The sequence below is a fragment of the Odontesthes bonariensis genome, chromosome 21 (genome assembly GCF_027942865.1).
Source record: "Odontesthes bonariensis isolate fOdoBon6 chromosome 21, fOdoBon6.hap1, whole genome shotgun sequence".
NCBI lineage: Eukaryota > Metazoa > Chordata > Actinopteri > Atheriniformes > Atherinopsidae > Odontesthes > Odontesthes bonariensis.
In genome coordinates, this window is record NC_134526.1 from 171,851 (window position 1) to 191,771 (window position 19,921).

Here is a 19,921-nt window from a genome sequence, read left to right on the forward strand (position 1 = left end):
ACCTGCTGTTATGAAACATGTTTATCGTCAGCGTCTCTGTTGATTATTAACAGGCTGTTGGTGTGAAACCGGTCGCTCATATTTATGATGTGCGGCCTTAATCTCAGCCTGAATATTCACACTGTGACACAGAGCCATCGTCCCGTCTCCATGGTGACGCTGAGCAGCTTACCTGTGCAGGTGAGGCTGGTTTCTGCTCTTTGACCACCTGTTCATGTCTGAGGCCGGTCAGCTGACTTTGGTGCCCCAGAACGTCAAAGCAAATATAAATATAAGAAGTAATCTCAGTCATTTAAACCTGAAGTTTTATTCTGACATAAAAGTGATTTTTATCTTTTGATTTTTCTGTCCTTTGGTCTTTTTCCTGCTTTATTAGTTCTCAGTTCTTTGGTTTCCATGTTTTTGGTAAGTATTCTGTTGGAGCTGATACCTTCTATTCTGTCCTCAGTCCTTTGATTCCTGGTTCTGGTTCTGGTCCTTTCCCCGAGTCCTCTTCAGTTCCCTGTTTGGGCCAACATTTTCACATCTGTCTCTGATCAATCATCTCATTATATATTTATTTCATTTAATTTATCTGTCATTTATTCTTCTCTACAGCTCACTTCCTTTCCTTTATTTAGTCTCTTATTTTCCTACTTTAGTTCATGTTTTACCCGGGAGGGTCTTCCTACCAGCAGCAGACTAATAACTGTACCTTTTAGGACTCATAACTGTTTTGATGCAAAATAACTTCCCTTTTTCAGGACCGATAAAGAATTGTTCAATGACTGTTTTTCCCAATATGATGAACATATTGGGGTTACTGGGGATTGAACCGGCAGCCTTCTGACTGAGGGACCCCTCTATGTGAACTGTTGTACATTTGAATCATTTACAGGTGAATTAAACTGAATAATGAAGCTAACAAAGATCCACCTCTGTAGTTAAAGGGCTCAGATCACATGTTTCTGTGTTATGGTGCAAACATCAGGAGATCACGTTCAGCAATTCTTTCATTTTAATCATTCAGCTTTCAGCACAACAATCGCTGACCACCTTTAAACATTTAAAACAGGTCAATCAGCAGATTAATAATACAGCAACATTTCCTTAAAGACAAACTTTACAAAGAGAGGAGAATGAGCTCTATGACATTTTTAACTTTTCGCTGCTTCTTCTGTGGTGTTAAACCTCAGCGGCAGGTCATGTGATCTGTTTCCTGTTTGCACCTGTGCTGGCATCACCTGTGGGACCCCCTGGGAGGGCTCACCTCACCATGGCACCAACATCCTCCAATCAGAGATTAGACGTCAGCTCATGGATGTATTGTATTAACTAGATAACGGACCGCAAAATGGCCGCCGCAAAATGGCCGCCGTGGCTCGCCTGGTGCACACGCCGAAAAAGTTTCTGACTTCTGGGTTTACCTCCGCGTTCTGCGGCCCACAGAGCGTGCGCAGCAGAGTCACCCCCCATGATGCTTTGGGCCTCCCATCATGCCCCAGGGTGTTGAGGACGTGCACGGATGCACTTTTTGACGGATAAAAAGTCCATGATTAAAAATATAGAATCCAAAGGTTAGTAAATAACAGCTGGAGGCGTCCTGGGAACAGTTTTACAGTTTTATCTCTTTCACTGTTGCGCTCTGTGGGAAAAAATGAATAAATAAATAAATGCTTTTTGTGTTGTAATACCACGAGTGACCACTGGGCGGCGCCACATCCACTTATAATACATCCATGTGTCAGCTCCTCTGAAGGAAACAATGTTTCATTTAAAGAGTTCAACCACATCTGCTCCGTGTGTTCAGACGCTGTTTTCTCATTGGATGCCTTCTCCATCAGTCACCACTGAGGCTCCTCTGATTGGCTGCTGCTTTTAAAATCAGAAAACAAACCTCTTCCAACAGGTCAGACTGGAAAACGTTGTTCTTACTGCTCTTAAAGCTGAATTATTCTCTGTGCAGATGCAGATTTAATGTCTGGAACAGGATGAGACAGCATACAGTTCAGGTGTAGAAGTGGGACCAACACATTACAGGTAAAATACCAACAGGAATCTGCTCATTATGTTAGTAGGTTAATTAGGTACTGAGAGTCTGAAAAGCCTCTGTTAGAAGGTTATAAGCTGAACACAAATGCAGTGACACAACAATTTCTGAGTGAAGAATGGGCTGAGCTGGGGAACTGGAAGGTGTTGGGCTGGCAAGTCTTGGCTGCTCAGAGTCTGCAGACATCTTTGTGAGAAGCTAAAGCTAATTGATAAAGCTAACTCAAAAAGCTAACTCATAAAGCTAACTCAAAAAGCTAACTCATAAAGCTAACTCAAAAAGCTAACTCATAAAGCTAACCCATAAAGCTAACTCATAAAGCTAACTCAAAAAGCTAACTCATAAAGCTAACCCATAAAGCTAACTCATAAAGCTAACTCATAAAGCTAGCCCATAAAGCTAACTCATAAAGCTAGCCCATAAAGCTAACTCATAAAGCTAACCCATAAAGCTAACTCATAAAGCTAACTCATAAAGCTAACCCATAAAGCTAACCCATAAAGCTAACTCATAAAGCTAACCCATAAAGCTAACCCATAAAGCTAACTCATAAAGCTAACTCATAAAGCTAACGCCATGGAAGCAGCTGGTCTGGCATCATACGACCGACTCCCTCAGACTCTCATCCTGCAGGAAGTTGTGGCCGTACAGAGGAGGAGCAGCTTGGAGGAGAAACTCGCTCTGGAGCTCCACCTGGACCCGAGGAGGCTCCACCCGGGGATGCTCCACCCGAGGATGCTCCACCTGAGGATGCTCCACCCGAGGATGCTCCACCTGAGGATGCTCCACCTGAGGATGCTCCACCCGAGGATGCTCCACCCGAGGATGCTCCACCCCCCCTGGATCCGTCTGCTGGTCTCCGTACAGCTGGCTGATCCTTTTGTACAGGAGTCCCTCGGTCTCCGGGGGCGACAGCTGGTCTGGCCGGCCCGTCTTCTCTCGGTACTTGTATGAGGCCAGCTTGACGGTCCTCTGCAGGAGGTGCTTCCTGAACGCTCTCTGGATCACCGCTGCTGCCACCTCCTCCTGCTTCCTTTTCAGGGTGCTGCTGATTGGTTCATATGACACCTGGAAGGCAGAATACTCATTATATATATATATTACATTATATAAAATAATGTCTCATGTGAGATAAGAGTGACAAAGAATCAATGAATACTTCTACTGAACACCCAAAGTTAATAAAAAACATCATCTGGAATATTCTTTATGTTTACTTTTCACATTAAAATTGTTGTTTGGGTCCAGAAAACAAACAAAAATTAAACCTTGGATGGGTTGTTGGCCATGAACTTCTCCTCCATGCTGGCCTTCAGGGCATCCATCGATCCTGAGTCACCCAAAACCTGCAAATATGATAATATAATGTGATATGATATGATATGATATGACATGACATGATACCAGCAAAGACTTCAAGGCAGGCGGGAAAAAATTAAGAGTGCCTGACCCAAGCAATTTTTGTTATCTCAATCTGGCTCCCCTGTGCTGGCCTTGGCTGCCAGCTGCAGCTTCTCCTGGATGCTATGTAAATAAGACACTCTGCCCCATGTGCTCCCTCCCTTCCTGAGGACTCCTGTGGAAACTGTTTAGGCTGGCTGATAAACTTTCCATCGCATTATCAAGGACAATGGCATCTGAGACAGTGCTTCATGGACTTATTTTCACACACTCACACGCACACACACATATGCTCAATGATTAACATATTTGCATATGCCAACACCTCCTCACCGGTCCCAACGCTTGATGTTGTGTGTACATGTTGCTTTTTCTTTTGCAATCTTAAACTGTATCCTGGTAAGGGTAAAGTGTGAAATAGGATTTTTTTTTCTCCTCCTCTCACCTTTTCTCCTATCTGGCAGCGCTCATCACTGAGCTGCATGACCACGGTCACCCGTCTCCCCTGTTTGTTTTTATGGGGTCTGTCTGGATGGGTGTACTGGAACTTACTTTTCGTTATGCTATATGTGTAATGATGATATGATATGATATGATATGATATGATAATATAATATAATATAATATAATATAATATAATATAATATAATATAACATAATGTAATAGGCGTAATTTGCCGTGACCTCTGCAGTGAGTGCCAGCAGGATGTCCAGACAGTGGATCTTGTCTCCTGGAACCAGAGGCAGATCCATGTTTATCAGCTTGACGGTGTTGGGTTTGGGAATCCTCAGAGGATCCTGCAGAGTGTCGCAGAAGTCCGACAGCTCACTGTGACACACATCAGAGTCAGGAGTCAGATCAGTTTTCTGTTAGCTGTTAGCTGAAGCAGTAGGTGGGGCTCACCTGTACTGAATGAACTGGGACGCATCATGGTCGAATTTCTCCCAAGTTTCATAGAACATTTCAAAGTCGTCCTCACACAGCGGGTCGGAGCTCTCCTCCGTGGCCACGTTAAAGTTCTCTAGGATGATGGCGATGTACATGTTGACCACCACCAGGAAGGACATGATGATGTAGGAGGTGAAGAAGACGATGCCCATGGCCGGGCTGCCGCAGTTCCCTCGGACCGCCGACCCCGGGTTCTCCACGTCCGGGTCGCAGTCCGGCGGCGTGTTCATGATGGGGTTCAGCAGACCGTCCCACCCGGCCGAGGTCGTGATCATGAACAGGCAGATCATACTGTTCCCAAAGTTCTCAAAGTTAAACATGTCATCGATCATGGCTTCCTTCTTCACATAAGCAAAGTTAGACATGCCGAAGATGGAGAAGATGAACATGATGAGGAAGAGGAGGAGGCCGATGTTGAAGAGGGCGGGAAGGGACATCATTAGGGCGAACAGCAGCGTTCGGATTCCCTTTGCTCCACGGATGAGACGAAGAACTCTGCCGATGCGGGCGAGCCGGATCACACGGAAGAGGGTGGGCGAGACAAAATACTTTTCTATGATGTCAGCTAGAAGAAGGCCTGAGGGAAACAAGGAAGGAACAGTTAACAGGTTAGGGTTGGGAACAGTTGGGTTAAACCAAAGTACAGGTTAGGGTTGGGAACAGTTGGGTTAGGGTTGGGTTAAACCAAAGTACAGGTTAGGGTGTGGAACAGTTGAGTTAGGGTTGGGTTAAACCAAAGTACACCAGTAACCCTTTATGGGTAGAGACTTACCTGTGATGGACAGTATGACCACCACAAAGTCGAAGATGTTCCACCCCACAGAGAAGTAGTGCTGCCGCAGGGCGATGATCTTCAGGCTGCACTCGGCGGTGAAGACGATGATGAAGACCAGGTTGACCCAGTACAAGATGGCCTCCTTCTCAGGGCTCTGCTCGTCCGTCTCCACCATCATGGTCACCATGTTGAGGCAGATCAGCACCATGATGAAGATGTCAAACAGCTGCTTGGTGACCAGGTCAAAGACCAGAGCCTGAAACTTGTTCTGATCAAAACAGAAGAAGAAGGAACTCCATCAGATGCTGGTTCAAACCCAGATTCACCAAAGCTTCACATGTTCAAACCCAGATTTACCAAAGCTTTTCATGTTCAAACCCAGATTTACCAAAGCTTTACATGTTCAAACCCAGATTTACCAAAGCTTTTCATGTTCAAACCCAGATTTACCAAAGCTTTTCATGTTCAAACCCAGATTTACCAAAGCTTTGCATGTTCAAACCTAGATTTACCAAAGCTTTTCATGTTCAAACCCAGATTTACCAAAGCTTTGCATGTTCAAACCTAGATTTACCAAAGCTTTTCATGTTCAAACCCAGATTTACCAAAGCTTTGCATGTTCAAACCTAGATTTACCAAAGCTTTTCATGTTCAAACCCAGATTTACCAAAGCTTTGCATGTTCAAACCTAGATTTACCAAAGCTTTTCATGTTCAAACCCAGATTTACCAAAGCTTTTCATGTTCAAACCCAGATTTACCAAAGCTTTTCATGTTCAAACCCAGATTTACCAAAGCTTTGCATGTTCAAACCTAGATTTACCAAAGCTTTTCATGTTCAAACCCAGATTTACCAAAGCTTTGCATGTTCAAACCTAGATTTACCAAAGCTTTTCATGTTCAAACCCAGATTTACCAAAGCTTTTCATGTTCAAACCCAGATTTACCAAAGCTTTTCATGTTCAAACCCAGATTTACCAAAGCTTTTCATGTTCAAACCCAGATTTACCAAAGCTTTTCATGTTCAAACCCAGATTTACCAAAGCTTTTCATGTTCAAACCCAGATTTACCAAAGCTTTGCATGTTCAAACCTAGATTTACCAAAGCTTTTCATGTTCAAACCCAGATTTACCAAAGCTTTTCATGTTCAAACCCAGATTTACCAAAGCTTTGCATGTTCAAACCTAGATTTACCAAAGCTTTTCATGTTCAAACCCAGATTTACCAAAGCTTTACATGTTCAAACCCAGATTTACCAAAGCTTTGCATGTTCAAACCTAGATTTACCAAAGCTTTTCATGTTCAAACCCAGATTTACCAAAGCTTTACATGTTCAAACCCAGATTTACCAAAGCTTTGCATGTTCAAACCTAGATTTACCAAAGCTTTTCATGTTCAAACCCAGATTTACCAAAGCTTCTCACACTGACCTCAGGCCGGGGAACAGGTTTCTGAGGCTTCTTGGAGCCCAGTTTCTTCATGGCGTTGTAATACTTCTTCTGCTCTTCTGTCATAAACAGGTCGGTTCCTCCCAGGTGAACACAGATAATAACTTAAGTTAAATAACTGTCAGAGTCTGAGTGACGGCGGCAGAAGGGGCAGAAGTGTGAAACTTATCTTGGTTTTCTGCTGGTTGAAGTTGTCGATGATGACTCCGATGAAGAGGTTGAGGGTGAAGAAGGAGCCGAAGATGATGAAGATAACAAAGTAGATGTACATGTACAAGTTCTCCTCGTACATCGGCTGGGACTCCACCTACAACGCAGTAACCACAGTAACAACAGACAAGTCAGAGTCCTGATGTTTCAATGAGAACACCAGGACCAGCACCAGCACCAGCACCAGCGCCAGCACCAGCACCAGGACCAGCACCAGCACCAGCACCAGCACCAGGACCAGCACCAGCACCAGGACCAGCACCAGCACCAGCACCAGGACCAGGACCAGGACCAGCACCAGCACCAGGACCAGCACCAGGACCAGCACCAGGACCAGCACCAGCACCAGCACCAGCACCAGCACCAGGACCAGCACCAGCACCAGCACCAGGACCAGCACCAGCACCAGCACCAGGACCAGCACCAGGACCAGCACCAGCACCAGGACCAGGACCAGCACCAGCACCAGGACCAGCACCAGCACCAGGACCAGCACCAGCACCAGGACCAGTATGAACAGTACTGACCTCTCTGGAGTCCACCGCTGCGTACATGATGTCCATCCAGCCTTTAAACGTGGCCTGAAACAAGCAAAATCAGAACAGGGGTCAACAACGGTCGGGTCCAGGTCCCTGAAACCAGACAGCGGTCGGGTCCGGAAACCAGACAACGGTCGGGCCCTGAAACCAGACAGCGGTCGGGTCCTGAAACCAGACTGCGGTCGGGTCCGGGTCCTGAAACCAGACAGCGGTCGGGTCTGGGCCCTGAAACCAGACAGCGGTCGGGTCCTGAAACCAGAATGCGGTCGGGTCCGGGTCCTGAAACCAGACAGCAGTCGGATCCAGGTCCTGAAACCAGACCAAAGGGGGGCAGACTCACCACTTGCAGCAGGGACAGGTAGCCCATCCCTACGTTGTCGTAGTTGACCTTGATGTTCTTCCACCGGACCTCGGTGTGGTTCTCCTGAACCAGAGAGAGGCACTCCGTCTTGTTGTTGACTACGTCAGGGTGGAACACCTCCTCCGAGGTCTCGTTGAAGCAGTAATAAAACTTCCCGGCGAACAGGTTGACGCCCATGATGCCGAAGATCAGCCAGAAGATGAGACACACCAGCAGCACGTTGAAGATGGAGGGGATCGCTCCAACCAGTGCGTTGACCACCACCTGCAGACCCTCAGGTGTAGTCAGACCACATGACCACAGGTAACTCCCTGACACACCAGTCTTTCAGAAGTTAAAGACTTACCCTCATGCCCTCAAAGCGGGACAGGGCCCTCAGGGGCCGCAGCGCTCGCAGAGTCCTCAGAGACTTTATGGCTCCCAGCTCAGAATATCCCAGGATATTTGCCGTGAGCGACACGAGCGACACCTGGAAAAGAAAACACACCTTGTTTACACTGAAGTGACCACCTGAAGCCCACTGAGAACTCTTTCTGTTTTCTCAAAAGCCACATTCCCACTGTAGGAGCCTTTTACAGTTCCTAGGACTGAGGGAACTAGGGACCACGGCCCTCATTAACTAGGGACCACGGCCCTCTGGAACAAGGGACCACGGCCCTCATTAACTAGGGACCACGGCCCTCTGGAACTAGTGACCACGGCCCTCATTAACTAGGGACCACGGCCCTCTGGAACTAGTGACCACGGCCCTCTGGAACTAGTGACCACGGCCCTCGGGAACTAGGGGCCACGGCCCTCGGGAACTAGGGACCACGGCCCTCATGAACTAGGGACCACTGCCCTCTGCAACTAGGGACCACGGCCCTCATGAACTAGGGACCACTGCCCTCGGGAACTAGGGACCATGGCCCTCATTAACTAGGGACCATGGCCCTCTGGAACAAGGGACCACGGCCCTCGGGAACTAGGGACCACTGCCCTCTGGAACAAGGGACCACGGCCCTCTGGAACTAGGGACCACTGCCCTCTGGAACTAGGGACCACAGCCCTCGGGAACTAGGGACCACGGCCCTCATGAACTAGGGACCACGGCCCTCTGGAACTAGGGACCACAGCCCTCGGGAACTAGGGACCACAGCCCTCATGAACTAGGGACAACTGCCCTCGGGAACTAGGGACGACGGCCCTCGGGAACTAGGGACCACGGCCCTCGGGAACTAGGGCCCACGGCCCTCGGGAACTAGGGACCATGGCCCTCGGGAACTTGGGACCATGGCCCTCAGTTCCTAGAACCATTTCAGCTCCTTCTCCTCAGCTGGGTCTGTTCTGGGTTCCATAGGAACACATCTGACGGAGCTGTTTGGTAGCTCCGCCCCTTGGTGGTTGGTAGCTCCGCTCCTTGTCATGCTGTCAGGCTGAAATGTTTCCTCATACGACACAGACACAACCTTGGCGTGTTTAATAAGTTAAACCTCCACGTGGTCTCCTTTGTCTGCGGCGCTCTGCTCTCCTTCCTTCATGAAACCAAGAAGTATGGCCTGCGCTCCATCCTTCGTCTCCTGACTCTCTCTGTGAGCTCTTCCAGCCTCCATGTTAGACGCCCCATGTGATCGTCCATGATTAATATCACCATCATGCAGACCATGAACACGGTGGCCTCCCCGCTTAAAAGGTTCTCAGCAGATGTGTTAATGTTCTGAGGGTTTCTGCTATAGATTAAACCGTCAGTAATCACTGATCCATCAAACCTCGGAGGCGTCACAACCTGAAGGTGGTGCCCAGGAGAAAGAAGCCTGTAACTTTCTTTCAGCTGAGTCATTAAAACAGCACAAAGTTCTACATGGTTCTTGAGCTGATCACATCCATGAAGATGAGGAACATGTAATTATCCCAGTTTCTCAGCTGGTGAGGACAACATTGGGCAGTAAATGTGTAACAAAGGGCAGAATTATCTTAATCCCTGTTATTGATCATGTTCTTACATCCACGATCAGGAAGTCGAGCCAGCACCAAGCATTGGTGAAGTAGGTCTTGAATCCATAGGCCACCCACTTCAGCAACATCTCCACCACGAACACGTAGGTGAACACCTGATCCGCGTACTCCAGGATCGTCTTGATGACCCGACGCTGCTCCATGTAGATGTCCTCAAAGGCCTGTTCACAGGAGGGTAGCTGTTAGCATCTGTGTTAGCACCTGTTCAGCTGTTAGCACCTATTCACAGGAGGGTAGCTGTTAGCATCTGTGTTAGCAGCTGTTCAGCTGTTAGCACCTGTTCACAGGAGGGTAGCTGTTAGCATCCGTGTTAGCACCTGTTCAGCTGTTAGCACCTATTCACAGGAGGGTAGCTGTCAGCATCTGTGTTAGCATCTGTTCAGGTTTTAGCACCTGTGTTAGCACCTGTTCAGGTGTTAGCACCTGTGTTAACACCTGTGTTAGCATCTGTTCAGGTGTTAGCACCTGTGTTAGCACCTGTGTTAGCATCTGTTCAGGTGTTAGCACCTGTTCAGGTATTAGCACCTGTGTTAGCATTTGTTCAGGTGTTAGCATCTGTTCAGCTGTTAGCACCTCTTAAGGTGTTAGCACCTGTGTTAGCATCTGTTCAGGTGTTAGCACCTGTGTTAGCACCTGTTCAGGTTTCAGAAACTGGATTTCAGACAAACATGTTGACACGGAGTCAGACTTTGGTCAGACTAACTCTCTGATACCGTGTTCTCTGGTGTCCCAGCAACAGAACCAAGAGGCCCAGTTGGTCTGTACCAGTGAAGGTTAGCATGGGTTAGCATGGGTAATGGGTTAGCATGGGTTAGCATGGCCCGGACCATCAGAGTCTACAACAACAGGCATTAAACATTAAACTGAACGTCAGGGTCGCTCAGGCCTTGTTCTGCCTTATTAATCTGTTTAGTTTTCACCTGAAACATCACAGAAAGATCTCAAACTATCTTGACTTCTGAGATCACACCACTTCCTGTTCTCTACAGTCATCCTATTGGTTGTTTTGGTTCTGAATAAACTTCTGAAACCATTTTTTACCATTTGGAAATACAGATTGTAAACAGATGGCGTGTAGCTTCCATTATTCCTTCTGTTATTCTGGTCTCTGGTTATCAGACTGAACACAGACCAGAAGTCTCCCATTGGAATGTGCAGCAGCCATTTTAGTAGTCACCCTGTCAGGCTTTTTGTAGTCCACAGTTAGCCAGTCAGGCATACTGTGTAAAGATTAGTACTCACATTTCTGGAGCCAGTTAGTGCTCAGTCACATGATCACAGGTAACCAACCAGCAGCCACGTCAGACTTTGGGAGTGCGAGTTATACGACATGCTTTAAAGAAAAAAATCAAAACAAAACTAAGATGTTAAAAAAGAGATTTAAGCAAGTTTAGAGCTCAAACTCATCCCAATGAAATGAAAAATCTGTTACCAGAGCTCCGCTGCTCAGCAGGATCATGAAGATGATGAACGTCTCAAAGTAGTTGTGCTCCACGATGGTAAAGCAAGTTTTCCTCAAGTTAAACCAGACCTTCCCTCTTCCCTGGGACGTGTCTATGTCCAGGCATGGACAGCGACTGTAGCACTCTGAAATAGAAACACACACAAATGAGAAGCATATGAATGCTAATGCAGCTAATGCTAATGAAGCAGCTAATGCTCAGTTAGCTACTTAGATAATCTCAGATTATCCACAGCTGATCAGCTCTGCCCTAGGAAAGGTCTAAGCGGTTCATGGTGAGGCTGCCCTAGGAAAGGTCTAAGCGGTTCATGGTGAGGCTGCCCTAGGAAAAGTCTAAGCGGTTCATGGTGAGGCTGCCCTAGGAAAGGTCTAAGCGGTTCGAGATGAGGCTTTCCCAGGAAAGGTCATGGCGGTTCATGGTGAGGCTGCCCTAGGAAAGGTCTAAGCGGTTCGAGGTGACGCTGCCCTAGGAAAGGTCTAAGCGGTTCATAGTGAGGCTGTCCTAGGAAAGGTCTAAGCGGTTCGAGATGAGGCTTTCCTAGGAAAGGTCTGGGCGGTTCATGGTGAGGCTGCCCTAGGAAAGGTCTAAGCGGTTCATAATGAGGCTGTCCTAGGAAAGGTCTAAGCGGTTCATGGTGAGGCTGCCCTAGGAAAGGTCTAAGCGGTTCGAGATGAGGCTGCCCTAGGAAAGGTCTGGGCGGTTCATGGTGAGGCTGCCCTAGGAAAGGTCTAAGCGGTTCATAATGAGGCTGTCCTAGGAAAGGTCTAAGCGGTTCATGGTGAGGGTGCCCTAGGAAAGGTCTAAGCGGTTCATGGTGAGGCTGCCCTAGGAAAAGTTTAAGCTGTTCATGGTGAGGCTGCCCTAGGAAACGTCTAAGCTGTTCATAGTGAGGCTCCCCTAAGAAAGGTCTAAACTGTTCATAGTGAGGCTCCCCTAAGAAAGGTCTAAACTGTTCATGGTGAGGCTGCCCTAGGAAAGGTCTAAGCTGTTCATAGTGAGGCTGCCCTAGGAAAAGTCTAAGCTGTTCATGGTGAGGCTGCCCTAAGAAAGGTCTAAGCTGTTCATGGTGAGGCTGCCCTAGGAAAGGTCTAAGCTGTTCATGCTGGGGCTGCCCTAGGAAAGGTCTAAGCTGTTCGTGGTGAGGCTGCCCTAGAAAAGGTCTAAGCTGTTCATGGTGAGGCTGCCCTAGGAAAGGTCTAAAGTGTTCATGCTGAGGCTGCCCTAGGAAAGGTCTAAGCGGTTCATGGTGAGGCTGCCCTAGGAAAGGTCTAAGCGGTTCGAGATGAGGCTTTCCTAGGAAAGGTCTGGGCGGTTCATGGTGAGGCTGCCCTAGGAAAGGTCTAAGCGGTTCATAGTGAGGCTGTCCTAGGAAAGGTCTAAGCGGTTCATGGTGAGGCTGCCCTAGGAAAGGTCTAAGCGGTTCATGGTGAGGCTGCCCTAGGAAAGGTATAAGCGGTTCATGGTGAGGCTGTCCTTGGAAAGGTCTAAGCTGTTCATGGTGAGGCTGCCCTAGGAAAGGTCTAAGCGGTTCATGGTGAGGCTGCCCTAGGAAAGGTGTAAGCTGTTCATGGTGAGGCTGCCCTAGGAAAGGTCTAAGCTGTTCATGGTGAGGCTGCCCTAGGAAAGGTCTAAGCGGTTCATGGTGAGGCTGCCCTAGGAAAGGTCTAAGCTGTTCGAGATGAGGCTGCCCTAGGAAAGGTCTAAGCTGTTCATGGTGAGGCTACCCTAGGAAAGGTCTAAGCTGTTCGAGGTGAGGGTGCCCTAGGAAAGGTCTAAGCTGTTCATGGTGACGCTGCCCTAGGAAAGGTCTAAGCTGTTCATGGTGACGCTGCCCTAGGAAAGGTCTAAGCGGTTCATGGTGAGGCTGCCCTAGGAAAGGTCTGGGCGGTTCATGGTGAGGCTGCCCTAGGAAAGGTCTAAGCGGTTCATGGTGAGGCTTTCCTAGAAAAGGTCTGGGCGGTTCATGGTGAGGCTGCCCTAGGAAAGGTCTAAGCGGTTCATAATGAGGCTGTCCTAGGAAAGGTCTAAGCGGTTCATGGTGAGGCTGCCCTAGGAAAGGTCTAAGCTGTTCATGGTGAGGCTGCCCTAGGAAAGGTCTAAGCGGTTCATGGTGAGGCTGCCCTAGGAAAGGTCTAAGCGGTTCATAGTGAGGCTGTCCTAGGAAAGGTCTAAGCGGTTCATGGTGAGGCTGCCCTAGGAAAGGTCTAAGCGGTTCATGGTGAGGCTGCCCTAGGAAAGGTCTAAGCGGTTCATGGTGAGGCTGTCCTTGGAAAGGTCTAAGCTGTTCATGGTGAGGCTGCCCTAGGAAAGGTCTAAGCGGTTCATGGTAAGGCTGCCCTAGGAAAGGTGTAAGCTGTTCATGGTGAGGCTGCCCTAGGAAAGGTCTAAGCTGTTCATGGTGAGGCTGCCCTAGGAAAGGTCTAAGCGGTTCATGGTGAGGCTGCCCTAGGAAAGGTCTAAGCTGTTCGAGATGAGGCTGCCCTAGGAAAGGTCTAAGCTGTTCGTGGTGAGGCTGCCCTAGGAAAGGTCTAAGCGGTTCATAGGGAGGCTGTCCTAGGAAAGGTCTAAGCGGTTCATGGTGAGGCTGCCCTAGGAAAGATCTAAGCGGTTCATGGTGAGGCTGCCCTAGGAAAGGTCTGGGCGGTTCATGGTGAGGCTTTCCTAGGAAAGGTCTGGGCGGTTCATGGTGAGGCTGCCCTAGGAAAGGTCTAAGCGGTTCATAGTGAGGCTGTCCTAGGAAAGGTCTAAGCGGTTCATAGTGAGGCTGTCCTAGGAAAGGTCTAAGCGGTTCATGGTAAGGCTGCCCTAGGAAAGGTCTAAGCGGTTCATGGTGAGGCTGCCCTAGGAAAGGTCTAAGCGGTTCATGGTGAGGCTTTCCTAGGAAAGGTCTGGGCGGTTCATGGTGAGGCTGCCCTAGGAAAGGTCTAAGCGGTTCATAATGAGGCTGTCCTAGGAAAGGTCTAAGCGGTTCATGGTGAGGCTGCCCTAGGAAAGGTCTAAGCTGTTCATGGTGAGGCTGCCCTAGGAAAGGTCTAAGCGGTTCATGGTGAGGCTGCCCTAGGAAAGGTCTAAGCGGTTCATAGTGAGGCTGTCCTAGGAAAGGTCTAAGCGGTTCATGGTGAGGCTGCCCTAGGAAAGGTCTAAGCGGTTCATGGTGAGGCTGCCCTAGGAAAGGTCTAAGCGGTTCATGGTGAGGCTGTCCTTGGAAAGGTCTAAGCTGTTCATGGTGAGGCTGCCCTAGGAAAGGTCTAAGCGGTTCATGGTAAGGCTGCCCTAGGAAAGGTGTAAGCTGTTCATGGTGAGGCTGCCCTAGGAAAGGTCTAAGCTGTTCATGGTGAGGCTGCCCTAGGAAAGGTCTAAGCGGTTCATGGTGAGGCTGCCCTAGGAAAGGTCTAAGCTGTTCGAGATGAGGCTGCCCTAGGAAAGGTCTAAGCTGTTCGTGGTGAGGCTGCCCTAGGAAAGGTCTAAGCTGTTCATGGTGAGGCTGCCCTAGGAAAGGTCTAAGCTGTTCATGGTGAGGCTGCCCTAGGAAAGGTCTAAGCGGTTCATGGTGAGGCTGCCCTAGGAAAGGTCTAAGGTGTTCATGGTGAGGCTGCCCTAGGAAAGGTCTAAGGTGTTCATGGTGAGGCTGCCCTAGGAAAGGTCTAAGCTGTTCATAGTGAGGCTCCCCTAGGAAAGGTCTAAGGTGTTCATGGTGAAGCTGCCCTAGGAAAGGTCTAAGGTGTTCATGGTGAGGCTGCCCTAGGAAAGGTCTAAGCTCTTCATGGTGAGGCTGCCCTAGGAAAGGTCTAAGCTGTTCATAGTGAGGCTCCCCTAGGAAAGGTCTAAGTGGTTCATGGTGAGGCTGCCCTAGGAAAGGTCTAAGCTGTTCATGGTGAGGCTGCCCTAGGAAAGGTCTAAGCTGTTCATAGTGAGGCTCCCCTAGGAAAGGTCTAAGCGGTTCATGGTGAGGCTGCCCTAGGAAAGGTCTAAGCGGTTCAAGGTGAGGCTGCCCTAGGAAAGGTCTAAGCGGTTCATGGTGAGGCTGCCCTAGGAAAGGTCTAAGGTGTTCATGGTGAGGCTGCCCTAGGAAAGGTCTAAGGTGTTCATGGTGAGGCTGCCCTAGGAAAGGTCTAAGCTGTTCGAGGTGAGGCTGCCCTAGGAAAGGTCTAAGCTGTTCATGGTGAGGCTGCCCTAGGAAAGGTCTAAGCTTTTCATGGTGAGGCTACCCTAGGAAAGGTCTAAGCTGTTCAAGGTGAGGCTGCCCTAGGAAAGGTGTAAGCTGTTCGAGGTGAGGCTGTCCTAGGAAAGGTCTAAGGTGTTCATGGTGAGGCTGCCCTAGGAAAGGTCTAAGCAGTTCGAGGTGAGGCTGCCCTAGGAAAGGTCTAAGCGGTTCGAGGTGACGCTGCCCTAGGAAAGGTCTAAGTGGTTCGTGGTGAGGCTGCCCTAGGAAAGGTCTAAGCGGTTCGTGGTGAGGCTGCCCTAGGAAAGGTCTAAGCGGTTCATGGTGAGGCTGCCCTAGGAAAGGTCTAAGGTGTTCATGGTGAGGCTGCCCTTGGAAAGGTCTAAGCTGTTCATGGTGAGGCTGCCCTAGGAAAGGTCTAAGCTGTTCATGGTGAGGCTGCCCTAGGAAAGGTCTAAGCTGTTCATAGTGAGGCTGCCCTAGGAAAGGTCTAAGCTGTTCGAGGTGAGGCTGCCCTAGGAAAGTTCTAAGCTGTTCGAGGTGACGCTGCCCTAGGAAAGTTTTAAGCTGTTCGAGGTGACGCTGCCCTAGGAAAGGTCTAAGGTGTTCATGGTGAGGTCTAAGGTGTTCATGGTGAGGCTGCCCTAGGAAAGGTCTAAGGTGTTCGTGGTGAGGCTGCCCTAGGAAAGGTCTAAGCTGTTCGTGGTGAGGCTGCCCTAGGAAAGGTCTAAGCTGTTCTTGGTGAGGCTGCCCTAGGAAAGGTCCAGGTGGGTACATACTGTCGGTGCAGCAGTCTTCAGAGGTGCTCTCCTCTTCTTCCTCCTCGTGGACTTCGGGCAGGTTCTGGACGGTGCTGCAGACGGACGACTCGTCATCCTGAACATTCACAGCAAATCTTACTCTGAAGTTCTGAATATTGATCATATTAATAATCAATAGCTGATATAGGCTCACAGTTCAGATGTAGAGAAACCACCAACACTAGAAAAGATTTAGCTGAATGTTGCTGGAAAATAGAAAAGATTTTACTTTGGAGACTTGCTCTTTCTGCTCTTCCTCTTCTTCTTCTTCTTCTTCTTCTTCTTCTTCTTCCTCCTCTTCCTCTTCTTCTTCTTCTTCTTCTTCTTCCTCCTCATTTTCAGGCAACTCAAAGTCAGACTCGGCCTCGGCGATAGGAACCTTCAAACAGGTGATGTTGTGGTAGCTGCTGGTCTGGTTCCCATGGTTACCGCCTGGGACTGGGACTGGTGGCTGGTCAAAGGTCAGAGCTAAAACCTCCATGTTTTTGTTGTCTTCTTCAGGGTTTACTGCTGGAATCAAACATAAAGGTGTGTAACAAACAACAACAAATAAACAAACAGATTAAATCTGATCCCACCTGAGTGGTCCAGGTTTATGACGGGCTTCTTTCCCAGCAGAGTCCGGATATGCTCCAGGATCCAGGCCTTGGTCCAGGCAACAGCTCTGCTGATCCTGTTTATGGCGATCTGCAGGTTGTTTTCTCCCTCATCATCTGGGGCCGCGAGGTTATCCCCACTGAAGGAACTGAGCAACAAGGCCAGGAACAGGTTCAGGACCTGAAACCAGACCAGAACAGATTCAGGACCTGAAGTAAGGAACAGGTTCAGGACCTGAAACCAGACCAGAACAGGCTCAGGACCTGAAACAAGGAACAGATTCAGGACCTGAAACCAGACCAGAACAGATTCAGGACCTGAAACAAGACCAGAACAGATGCAGGACCTGAAACCAGACCGGAACAGATTCAGGACCAGAAACCAGACCAGAACAGTTTCAGGATCTGAAACAAGGAACAGATTCAGGACCAGAAACCAGACCAGAACAGGTTCAGGACCTGAAACAAGGAACATATTCAGGACCTGAAACAAGGAACAGGTTCAGGACCTGAAACCAGACCAGAACAGATTCAGGACCTGAAACCAGACCAGAACAGATTCAGGACCAGAAACAAGGAACAGGTTCAGGACCTGAAACCAGACCAGAACAGGTTCAGGACCTGAAACAAGAAACAGGTTCAGGACCTGAAACCAGACCAGAACAGATTCAGGACCTGAAACAAGACCAGAATAGACTCAGGACCTGAAACCAGACCAGAACAGGCTCAGGACCTGAAACGAGGAACAGATTCAGGACCTGAAACAAGACCAGAACAGATGCAGGACCTGAAACCAGACCAGAACAGGTTCAGGACCTGAAACAAGGAACAGATTCAGAACCAGAAACCAGACCAGAACAGGTTCAGGACCTGAAACAAGGAACATATTCATGACCTGAAACAAGGAACAGGTTCAGGACCTGAAACCAGACCAGAACAGATTCAGGACCAGAAACTAGGAACAGATTCAGGACATGAAACCAGACCAGAACAGATTCAGGACCTGAAACAAGGAACAGGTTCAGGACCTGAAACCAGACCAGAACAGGTTCAGGACCTGAAACAAGACCAGAATAGACTCAGGACCTGAAATCAGACCAGAACAGGTTCAGGACCTGAAACAAGACCAGAATAGACTCAGGACCTGAAACCAGACCAGAACAGACTCAGGACCAGAAACTAGGAACAGATCCAGGACCTGAATTCTGTTCTTGCTCTCGGTGAAGGAGGATGCATTTCTCTCTGTCTCCCCACCCTCCTTTTTTAACCTGCTTCAGTCTGAGTTTTGTCTTTTGGAGACTCTCTTTACACATCGTACAAATTCAAGAATGATGGATCTGGTCAGCTGATCTCTCAACGCAATTGATCAAATTTTCTCTAATGCAAAATTGGGAGAAGGAGAACCCTCATGCCCTGGCGGGACATTCTTTGCTGGATACTCAATGGACTCCTGGGGGAAGTGGAGGATTGTGTGCCTATCGATGTTGTCAGTCGAGGATGTTGAAGATTTATACACATTTGGATTTATGATTACTAGTTTTCTGCTGTTTGGAGTTGGAGGATACCTGGCATATCAAGAAAATGTGGGCAGCGTTTGAGGGGGTCGGCAGAGCAATCAACACTCAGACTGAGATGTTACGTGAGCAGAATGGGAAGCTGGATGCGACCCTTACACAGGTTCGCAGGCCGGCTGAGGTTCCTGGACTCAGAAGAGAAATGGAATAAATCTGGGAGGAAGCTGATCGCTCGGACCGGGCGGAAAGGTCCTGGAATTTGGCTGTTTGGATTCGCCATTGAGACACACCAGCAAAGACTTCAAGGCAGGCGAAAAAATTAAGAGTCTGCCTGACCCAAACAATTTTTGTTATCTCAATCTGGCTCCCCTGTGCTGGCCTTGGCTGCCAGCTGCAACTTCTCCTGGATGTTATGTAAACAGACGCTCTGCCCCATGTGCTCCCTCCCCTTCCGGAGGACTCCAGTGTAAACTGTTTAGGCTGGCTGATAAACTTTCCATCGCATCAAGGGCAATGGCCTCTGAGACAGTGCTTCATGGACTTACTTTCACACACTCACACGCACACACACACACACTCAATGATTAACATACGCAATTCCCACACCTCCTCACCTGCTTGATGTGGTGTGTATGTGTTGCTTTTTCTTTTTTTCTTTTGCAATCTAAAACTGTATCCTGGTAAGGGTAAAGTGTGAAACATGATTTTTCTCCTCCTCTCACCTTTTCTTCTATCTGGCAGCGCTCATCACTGAGCTGCATGACCACGGACACCCGTCTCCCTCGTTTGTTTTTTATGTTGTCTGTCTGGATGGGTCGTACTGGAACTGCTTGTAATTTCCCCCTCGGGGATTAATAAAGTATTTTTGAAGAATTGAATTGAATTGAATTGAATTGAATTGAATTGAAACAAGGAACATATTCAGGACCTGAAACTAGGAACAGATTCAGGACCTGAAACAAGGAACAGAACATATTCAGAACCTGAAACAAGGAACATATTCAGGACCTGAAACTAGGAACAGATTCAGAACCAGAAACTAGGAACAGATTCAGGACCTGAAACTAGGAACAGATTCAGGACCTGAAACAAGGAACAGAACAGATTCAGAACCTGAAACAAGGAACATATTCAGGACCTGAAACTAGGAACAGATTCAGAACCAGAAACTAGGAACAGATTCAGGGCCTGAAACAAGGAACAGATTTGTGACATGGAATAGGGAAGGTTACCCACCCAGGACCTTGTCAGGTAAACTTGACCCCGGTCTAACTGTCCAACAGAGACTCACCACCAGGTTCCCAATGACCATGACCATCATGAAGACGATCAGACACATGGTCTGATCCGCCACCTCCATGCAGTCCCACATGGTCTCGATCCACTCGCCACACAGGATCCTGAAGATGATGAGGAAGGCGTGGAAGAAGTCGTACATGTGCCACCGAGGAAGCTCGCAGTCCTCTGAGATGCGACAGACGCAGTCTTTGTAGTTCTTCCCAAAGAGCTGCATGCCGACGACCGCAAAGATGAAGACAATGATGGCGAGAACCAGAGTCAGGTTCCCTAGAGCTCCCACCGAGTTCCCGATGATCTTTATCAGCATGTTGAGGGTTGGCCACGATTTGGCCAGCTTAAACACTCGCATCTGGACAGAGAGAAAGCGGGAGGATCCCGGT

The 19,921-nt window shown here is 48.6% G+C and overlaps 1 protein-coding gene across 3 annotated transcripts in view; it reads right to left on the reverse strand.

Moving 5' to 3' along the window:
- Window positions 1-979: 979 nt before the first annotated feature.
- The window catches only part of scn4ab (sodium channel, voltage-gated, type IV, alpha, b), a 75,831-nt gene continuing 56,889 nt past the window's right edge, over window positions 980-19,921 (reverse strand). For 2 of the 3 annotated variants that reach the window (XM_075453580.1, XM_075453581.1), the window contains exons 16-31: window positions 19,534-19,890; window positions 16,711-16,909; window positions 16,362-16,642; window positions 16,112-16,208; window positions 11,140-11,294; window positions 9,695-9,868; window positions 8,059-8,181; window positions 7,692-7,976; window positions 7,340-7,393; window positions 6,772-6,909; window positions 6,585-6,689; window positions 5,152-5,422; window positions 4,335-4,956; window positions 4,115-4,259; window positions 3,298-3,375; window positions 980-3,097 (exon numbers count right to left, since the gene is read on the reverse strand). In XM_075453580.1, the coding sequence (XP_075309695.1) occupies window positions 2,627-3,097; window positions 3,298-3,375; window positions 4,115-4,259; window positions 4,335-4,956; window positions 5,152-5,422; window positions 6,585-6,689; window positions 6,772-6,909; window positions 7,340-7,393; window positions 7,692-7,976; window positions 8,059-8,181; window positions 9,695-9,868; window positions 11,140-11,294; window positions 16,112-16,208; window positions 16,362-16,642; window positions 16,711-16,909; window positions 19,534-19,890 (3,555 nt within the window). In that variant the 3' untranslated portion in view covers window positions 980-2,626. The remainder of the gene's footprint in view (window positions 3,098-3,297; window positions 3,376-4,114; window positions 4,260-4,334; window positions 4,957-5,151; window positions 5,423-6,584; window positions 6,690-6,771; window positions 6,910-7,339; window positions 7,394-7,691; window positions 7,977-8,058; window positions 8,182-9,694; window positions 9,869-11,139; window positions 11,295-16,111; window positions 16,209-16,361; window positions 16,643-16,710; window positions 16,910-19,533; window positions 19,891-19,921) is intronic. The other variant, XM_075453582.1, reaches the window with a different exon arrangement.